Source organism: Lutjanus erythropterus, chromosome 4 (genome assembly GCF_056507025.1).
Source record: "Lutjanus erythropterus isolate fLutEry1 chromosome 4, fLutEry1.hap2, whole genome shotgun sequence".
Classification (NCBI taxonomy): domain Eukaryota; kingdom Metazoa; phylum Chordata; class Actinopteri; order Lutjaniformes; family Lutjanidae; genus Lutjanus; species Lutjanus erythropterus.
Genome location: NC_139320.1, coordinates 32518849 through 32528265, shown reverse-complemented (window position 1 = coordinate 32528265; position 9417 = coordinate 32518849). Strand labels below are relative to the sequence as shown.

General features: G+C 39.7%; 2 protein-coding genes across 2 annotated transcripts; both read right to left on the bottom strand.

Annotated features, from left to right (window-relative positions):
• Positions 1-538: 538 nt before the first annotated feature.
• On the bottom strand, positions 539-1694 carry LOC146328683 (olfactory receptor 52K1-like). The gene has a single exon (XM_084716473.1). It carries the CDS (start codon positions 1481-1483, stop codon positions 539-541), a length of 945 nt encoding a protein of 314 aa, XP_084572599.1. The 5' UTR covers positions 1484-1694.
• Positions 1695-5846: 4152 nt separating this feature from the next.
• LOC146328682 (olfactory receptor 52K1-like) lies at positions 5847-6809 on the bottom strand. Its single transcript, XM_084716472.1, has one exon. It carries the CDS (start codon positions 6804-6806, stop codon positions 5847-5849), a length of 960 nt encoding a protein of 319 aa, XP_084572598.1. The 5' UTR covers positions 6807-6809.
• Positions 6810-9417: the final 2608 nt, after the last annotated feature.

Sequence of the window (9417 nt, the reverse complement as noted above, 5' to 3'; positions counted from 1 at the left end):
AGCTTGAGATCATCAGGTGGATTAGTGTGGTATCAGAAGTAATGTAGGTGTTGTACCAGACCATCATGGTGAAGAGGGAGCTGAGGCAAAAGGCAAAGCATTTTGATTTGCCACTTGATCTCTATGGTCATGACTTTTGGCTAGTGAAAGAATCAGAAGAAAGAATGAGATTGCGGATACAAGCAGCTAAAATGAGTTTCCGTCATAGGGTGTCTGAAACTTAGAGACGGGGGAGGAGCTCCAAGTAGAACGACTGCTCCTTTGCTCTGAAAGGAGCCAGCTGAGGTGATTTGGACATCTGATTAGGATGCATCCTGGATGCTTCCCTTATATATTGCATCTGGCTTTGGAATGCTTTGGGATGACTCAGAAGACATTGGACAGCGTTGGAGGGGAGACTGAAGTCTGCAATACTCTGCTTGGCCACCACATTTTCCTCATGAAAATTTGCTTCTATATAATAGAGCCATTTTACATTAATATTTAGATTTATATATTTGAATATTTGAATATTTGATTTTTTTTTGTTGTTGTTTTTTTAGGAATGACTTTCTGTTTGGACAAAGTGACAACACGACAGTGTCTTCAGGATGTGCTGTCGGATCTCAGTGGTTCTGATGCCATAGATGATCGGGTTGAAACAGCTCGGGAACAACAGGTACATGGTGCTGAAGAAAACCCGAACAGCTGAAGGAAGATTATTTCTGATCCGATAAGAGAGGAAAGCAACGAGTGCGATGGTCAGGCTGACGGTGATGACAACAATGTGGGTGACGCAGGTGTGGAGCGCTTTAACCCCTGATTTACCCGACCTCAGCACAGAGCTGAATATCACCACATAAGAGGCAGCAATAAAGATGAAGTCAGCCACAGGATTAAGAAACAAAGTCAGTAACCCAGTCAGGTTGTTGATGGCTGTACTTCCACAGGCGAGCTCCACCAAGGCCATGTGCTCACAGAAACAGTGATTTATCACATTTTTAGCACAGAATGACAACTTTCCTGCCAGACTCACAAACAGTGTGATCATGAGGACATTTCTGACCACAAGAGGGATTATGAACTTGAGAAATTTCATTAACGCCATGCGTTCATGGTAGTACAGTGGCGTGCAGATGGCAAAGTAGCGGTCCAGTGCCATCCATACTAACATTGTGGACTGAAAAGATGCAATGAAGTGGAGAAAGTACATCTGAACCAGGCATCCAATCAGAGAGATTCCCCTCCAGTCAAACAGGAAGCTCAGCAGCATGTTGGGAACAACAAACAGAGGGAGGCTCAGGTCAACACACGCTATGCCACCGATGAGGATGTACATCGGTGAGTGGAGGCTTTTCTGAGAAATGATGACATACAGCATCAGAGAGTTGGCCGACAGTGCCACAACAAACATGATGAAGAAAGGGATGAAGAGGACGGGCCTCAGCGCTCCGAGTTCATGGAAGCCATTGAGGATGAAGTGTTGGTGTGAGGAGACGTTCATCCTCCTCTCCTCAGAAAACCTCGTCGCTCAGGGTTTGAGTTTGATCAGCCTGAAAACAGAGGGAGATCAAATTATATATCACAATTTTGTTTATAAAACTGACATTACACCTGTCATGAACATGAAAGAGTCCTCATGAATGTGGCTCCAAGTTGCAACAAAGACAAACTCTTGCACAGTGTAGCTTTAAGGTGGACATTTGACAGGTTAATAACACAGAAATATGTACCACTTAAGTTGAAGTCAAGAAAATTATTCCTGACCCTGTTATTAAAGCATTTAATACTGTTATCACAGTTAATAACTTCTTAATGGCAAGTCCAAATTGTTATCACGACATATGAAGTTACAGAAAATATTAATGACACAATTATAATTGTCTCATTACTGCCAGTGTCAAAAACAACCACTTATGACAGCATGATGTGATGTTCACAGAGACCTCAAACAATGTCCCCTTTGCAAGAAAAATGACAATTGACTGAATGACACATGATTACAGCAGTCATAAACGTTCATAAAGACTCCTTTATGTTCATGACTGATGTTATGTCAGGGTTATGATGGTGTCATGTCAGTCTCAGAGATTTTTACAATCTGTACAACACACAACACCGTTTTTTCTTTGAGTGTCTGTGAAATGTGCTGAGTTGTTGTATTTACAGGGTGCACAGCTGAACCAGTCACAGAATTATAATATGAAGAGTCACAATGACAATACTGAACAAATACAGTGCAAAAAAATATGTTAAGTATAGAATAACTACAATGCTGATTTTTTAATGTATTATTCAATGTTGTCGATATATGAATGTTACAGTAAAGCAATGGCAGACACATCATAATCATTATAATGCCCAAATGTGAGGGCATTTTACTAATTCAAGAAAACACATTTAAAAGAGTTAAAAACAATTAAAGTAATGTGTTAAACTCCACCTGAACTTACTTCAGTATTTTTTTTTGTGTTTCTTTTTGGTGAGTAAGAGTCTCATTTACAGAAAATGTCAAGATTTGTGAAGATTTTGTTCACTTGCTGCAATAAAGAGATGTTTAAAGAGACCTGCCAAGATTCTGGACATTTTCTGGATATATTCAGCAGGAAAACCATCATGTCCTGTTATATGATACATAAAACCCAAACTCGTAATGATTGTCTTATTTAATTTAGGCCTATCAGTATCTTCTGTTGATGTTGTCTGATCTGGTGTTTTTGGAGACACATTCTGTCTTCTGTGATCTACATTCTTTAATATGAACTCCAAATTATGATTGTGTTACATTAAAAACTGTCTTTGTATTTCTCCATATTGTAATTCTACTCAGGGTCCATCTGTCTGCTCTGTTGAGACAACACAGAGTTCATCTGTTACGCCTCCTGAGGTTTACTCTGTAACAAAAAAAAAAGGAAGAGTTTTTCCTGATCTAAATCCAGGGTCTAAGGACAGAGGATGTTGTATGTTGTCCAGTTTGTAAAGACCTTCAGGGAAAATTTATGATTTTCAACTGTATGACTCAGTTTGACTTGATAATAGACATGCTGAGCAAGTATGCCTCATAAAAACACAGTAACATTTACCACAGTGCTTAACATTTAACTGTAAAACTGTGTTCAAGGTGCATGGAAACTTTGAAAGGGCTCAACAGCAAACATCTTCCAAGGAGAAAAAATACATTTGAACATCATGAAACATGTTGACAAACCTCACAAAAAGTGGAGCTGGATCCTCTCTGCTCAGGTTGTTTGGTTTCACACTGAAGAGAGAACTGAAAACACACTGAAAACTTCATGGAATTAATTCAAAGATTCAGTCAGTGCAGTGAGAATCATTACATAGTAAAATGTCTGAAACAATCTGAGCTGAAATAACCCCCCCCCCATGTCTGATTTTTGTCTTTAGTTTGCAGATAATCAGATTTCAGGACTCAAACATGAAGAGTTAAAGCTGATGAGCTGCAGTTCAGCTCTGTACAACAGAAATCAGCAGGTTTTACTTGTTGTCGGTGTTTAGGAGTTCATCCATCAGTAAACATGTCTCATCTGCAGCCACTGACTCTCCTCCACCTGTCCCTTCTGAATGCTGACACAGCACTTAAAAACTCTCCGTCTGATGCTGCCATTGGCTGTCACTGTATTGTCATTCAATCGAAAAAAGTGTGCAAAACTTAAAAGTTTAAAAACACCTTAAAATAAATTAGCAAGTTCTCCCCAATGAGATAACAAGGACAGAACAGAGCCTCAATAACTGAACATCATAATTGTTAATCATTCCTGTGGACTGATTTATTTGTTCAGACTGGCAATGCATGAGATGAGAGCTGAACCAAACAAGAGTTTATTTAGCTCCAGCAGCAGCTACAACATGCAAATCTGACAGCTAGCTTCATAAACAACAGGAGAAACAAAGAAGTTAGCACCAAGCTATTGGATTCCCTTTTCGAAGGGTGGTGCCTTCAGGGGTATCTAATGCAAATCAGATCATATCTTTTAATTCAAGTATTGATGTGCCCAGCTGTACTTACAAACAACCACACTGTAGTAAAAAACAACAATTTAGCTAAAGCTATTTTTTATTCTTGATAAGTATGTCTTTAAGCCCACATATTGTGACATTAAGAGCTTGTTATTGCAGCCACATGTTTGAAGTGTTCAAGTTGAACACACTCCAGGAACTGAAAGAATTTGGGGTCAGTATTGGAATACCACATATTCAGTGCAATCTACTGAAAGCGATAGTTCACCCAAAAATGAAATTTCACTCAATATCTACTCACCCCTGCGCTGATGTGAGAATGGGCAAAGATCTCCAGTTCACAAAACACTCCAGGAGCTTCAGCAGAAAAACAGCATTGCTGCCAAATCCAGTACAATTGAAGCGAATGGTGACCAGTTTTAAAATGTAAAAAAAGAACACAAAAAAAACACAAAATGTCTCTATACTGCTCGTGTAGTGTAATCCAAGTGTCCGTAAGCCGCGACATTAAAATTTTGACGCAAAAAATTTACACCATGTTTTTAGGCTAAATGTCAGCTGTAGCCTCTCAGACCTGATCCGCATGCACATGCTTGAAGACTGTCACCCAAGCGGTCTTCTATGTTGAAGTTCAACATAGTTGAAGTCAACTGTGCATGTAACAGGCCACTCTTTCCGAGCAGACCTCTCTCGTCTGAGTTGCTTCCAGGTAGCAAGTAAAATGCAGATGTGAAGGTATCGTGAGATCTCGTATATCTCATGTCACGCCGATTGGGCGAGAGCCTGTGTACCCGCTTCAGGCGTATGCATATGGATCAGGTCTGAGAGGCTACAGTTGACATTTAGGTTAAAAACCTGGTGAAAATGGTGTCTTTTTGGGTCAAATTTTAATGGCACAGTTTACGGATACTTGGATTACACCACACGAGCAGTATGGAGACATTTGGTGTTTTTTGTGTTCTTTTTTTACATTTTAAAACTGGTCACCGTTCACTTCAAATGTACTGGATTTGGCTGCAACACTGTTTTCTGCTGAAGCTCTGGGAGTGTTTTGTGAACTGGAGATCTTCGGCCATCCTCACATCAGCACCTCATTTTTGGGGGAACTATCGCTTTAAGATGTCAGAATTTGTTTAACAGATGATTACCTGATTGATACTGCCCTGTTTCTCAGTTAGTGCATGTTGGAATCATGGTAAGCTGGCTTAGTCTTGTAAACTTGTGTTTAACTATACTGGTCCCGGTCTGTTGTACCCACTAGGGCCCCTTGATGGTGTCATAGCTTCCCTTGTGCAAAGGAAACCACTCCCCAAAGTGTCAGGCCTTGACCAAGCATGCAAGTTAAATCGTCTAATTTTATTTAAATATTAATTACTTTTGATCACAATACTTAATATTAACTTGAAAAAGCCCTACAGAAGACAAGCCACTGGGTTTTATTTTTGAAGGTTCCTTAAATTACTGAAATCAGTTTCTCCTCCTGTTAGAAATATAATTTTCAGACTTTTTCAGACTGTAGCTTAAGGAGAGTGCCAATAAGACCAAAACTAAGCACAATTAAAATGAGAGTTTATTCATATAAGACATTTATAGGTCAGTCGAAGTAATGTCATAGAGCCCAGGGTCTAACAATCAGAATGCAAATCACAAGATAAATGGCAGGGCATGTACTGCTGCCTGTTGTTCAGGTCAGGAGAGGACCAGAGAGTAGCCCAATGAGACACTTGGTAGCAGAGGCAAAGTGTTGACACAGCCAGTTAGCTCTTACCCTGTCGAAGTCCTGAACAGGACAGCATCAACGATTAGTCTGTCCTAATTTTTATGTGCTATGGGTATTTTGGACTTCTAAATAATATAGACATTTTATATTAAAGATTTTTTATTTTATCTTAAGAATAATTCACAGTCTGGACAAAGCACCAGGTCCTCAGCGTTTTCAGGATGTGCTGTCGGATCTCAGTGGTTCTGATGCCGTAGATGATCGGGTTGAAACAGCTCGAGAACAATAGGTACATGGTGCTGAAGAAAACCCGAACAGCTGCAGGAAGATTATTTCTGATCCGATAAGACAGGAAAGCAATGAGTGCAACAGTCAGGCTGATGATGATGACAATAATGTGGGTGATGCAGGTGTGAAGTGCTTTGACCCCTGACCTGCCAGACTTCAGCACGGAGCTGAAAATCACCACATAAGAGGCAGCAATAAAGATGAAGTCAGCCACAGGGATGAAGAACACAGTCAGTAACCCAGTCAGGTTGTTGATGGCTGTACTTCCACAGGCGAGCTCCACCAAGGCCATGTGCTCACAGAAACAGTGATTCATCACATTTGCCGCACAGAATGACAACTTTCCTGCCAGACTCACAATCAGTGTGATCATGAGGACATTTCTGACCACAAGTGGGATTATGAACTTGAGGAATCTTAGTAAAGCCATGCATTCATGGTAGTACAGTGGCGTGCAGATGGCAAAGTAGCGGTCCAGTGCCATCCATACCAACAATGTGGACTGAAAAGTTCCAAAAAAGTGGATGAAGTGCATCTGAACCAGGCAACCAATCAGAGAGATTCCCCTCCAATCAAACAGGAAGCTCAGCAACATGTTGGGGACGAAGAACACTGGGAGGCTCAGGTCAATAAACGCCATGCCACCGATGAGGATGTACATCGGTGAGTGGAGGCTCCTCTGAGAAATGATGACATACAGCAGCAGGGAGTTGGCTGACAGTGCCACAACAAACATGATGAAGAAAGGGATGAAGAGGACGGGCCTCAGTGCTCCGAGTTCATGGAAGCCATTGAGGATGAAGTGTTGGTGTGAGGAGATGTTCTCCATCCTCCCCTCCATATAAAACCTACTCATTCAGGGTTTGAGTTTGATGAGCCTGAAAACAGATTAATCGATTATTGCAAAAAAATGTACACATTTTCTCTGACATTAAACTGAATATCTTTGACTCGTGGACAAGACATTTGAGGATGTCATCTTGGACTTTGGGAAACACTGATCAACATTTTTGGCATTTTATGGATCAAACAACTAATTAATTAATAGAGAAAATGATTGACAGATTAAATCATTACTAAATTTGAATGAACCCTAAAGACTAGGCTGTGCATTCATGTGCTTCATGTGTTGAGACCTACTTTTCAAGTTAAAAGATTGTGACAATATATATTTTATCAATTAATCACACACACAGCCTGAGCCTGCCACTAGAACATAGGTGTGCAGCATTTAAATGATCACGAGGATATACCTCAGAGAAAAGTGAACCACCGTTGTAACCCTGACAAACCCAGGGTTAATCCTGAAGTGACTTCACTAACCCCAAATCCTGCTTTAAAGCACAGGCCTCAGGTCCAGAACCAAATTTAAAACTACAGGACTGCAGCCTGCTTTAGATCAGTGATTGACACTTGCCCAGCAAACAACTACATCTAATTTACTAAGTCAATTTAACTTATATGATGAGCTTCAAATCACTATTTTTCACAGTTGTTCCTCACAGGACTTTCAATCCGTGCAACATTCAGATGATGAAAACAAGCTGGATCGATGTCATATTTACAGATTAGGCAGCTGAAGCAGTCATAGAATTATAATATGGAGGATCATGAGTAAAAGAATACAGAAAATGTGTCAGACATATAGTATATAAGTGTAATGAGTTCAGCAGTTTCTAAGAGACTGACGTTTTGCACATGCAGTATTTGACAACAGTGGGAAGAAAGAATGTTCTGATCAACTGACAAACACACAACGCTGATTTCTATCATGTATTGTTCAATGTCTATATATTATTATAAAAATAATATAAATATTTAATTAATCCCTAAATTGTCTATTACTGACAATTTAACCTGATTTCATTTTTGTTTCTTTTTCTTGGTTAGTAAGTGCAATGATTTGTCTTACTGTAGGCACATGGATTGTCTCAGTTATTTACAGACCATGACAAGAATGTGAAGTTTTTGGCGATTTTTCTTTTGTAACATTTGGATCATGGATCATGCCAAGATTCTGGACAATTCAGGATATATTTAGCAGAAAGGCTGATACGTCTACTGTGATAATACAGTTTAGGGTGTCAGGATAGAGGATGTTCAATGATCTACAGACCTCTGAGGAAAATTTGTGCTTTTCAGCTATTTAAATTAATCTGACTTGACTTGACAACAGGAATACACAGAAACTGTGCCTTCAAGAAACACTAACAGTAAATATGTTGTCTGGCTGCAGGAGAACGCTGAAAGAGCTCAACAGCAAATATCTGCTAAAGTGGAAAAACAACACATGGACACCATGAAACATTTTGACAAACCTCATAAAACGTGGAGATGGATCATCTCTGCTCAGGCTGTTTGGATTCACACTGAACTGAAAACACACTGAAATCTTCATGGAATTAATCTGAACATTCAGCCAGTGGAGTGAAATCATTTAACTGGTTCTCACTTCAGCTGAGCTTGAAATGTCACTTTCTAGAATAAGACAGATCAAATTAGTAGAACCACAATAAATGACAGTAAAATAAAATGTCTGAAACAATCTGAGATGAAATAATTTCCCCTAAAGTAAATCAGATTTTATGAAGAGTTAAAGCTGATGAGCTGCTGACAGTTCAGCTCTGTACAACAGAAATCAGCAGGTTTTACTTGTCGGTATTTGGGAGTTCATCCATCAGGAAACGTGTCCCGTCTGCAGCCACTGACTCTCCTCCATCCATCCCTCCATCCACCTGTTCCTACTGAACGCTGACTCAGCACTTTAATATCCTCTGTCTGATGCTGCCATTGGCTGAGGACACAAAGTCAGACTGAAAGTCCCACACTGTCATGCAATCAAAATAAGAAACTTAGTATGGAAAACTTAAATTAACTACTGCTTCATTGCTGTAGTGAGAGGAGCTTTACCGTGTTTGTCCCACCCTGTAATCACAAGCAGGAAGTAAACAGACATCAGCTGTTTCCAATCACTTTGGCATCAAAGTCTTAAAAGACAATAGATATCTTGTGCCTTGGAGTCACGTTTTAGCACAGTGTCTGCTGTGACTTTGAAGACCAATCCGTGAGAGGCAGGGTTGGCCACAGATGTTACATACAGCAGGGAAAAATAAATATTGAAAACGTCACAATTTTTCTCAGGAAATATTTTTTTAAAGGTGCTATTGAGATGAAATTTTCACCAGATGTTGGTAACAACCCATGCAATTCACAAATATAAAGAAATCAAACCATAGATGTCCATAAATTAAATTACGTGTAATAATGTGAAATGAACACATGAAGAAAGGGAGGTGTAAAAAGGCATGGAAAGCCAAGACACCAGCTGAAATCAATCGGTAATTAGAAAGAGATCCGATCCTTTGTTAGTGCAAATTAATATCAGGTGGTCAGTCCCAACTGATGGCCTATAAAAAGGTGTCTCATTACCAAGGTGTCACAGAAGAAACATC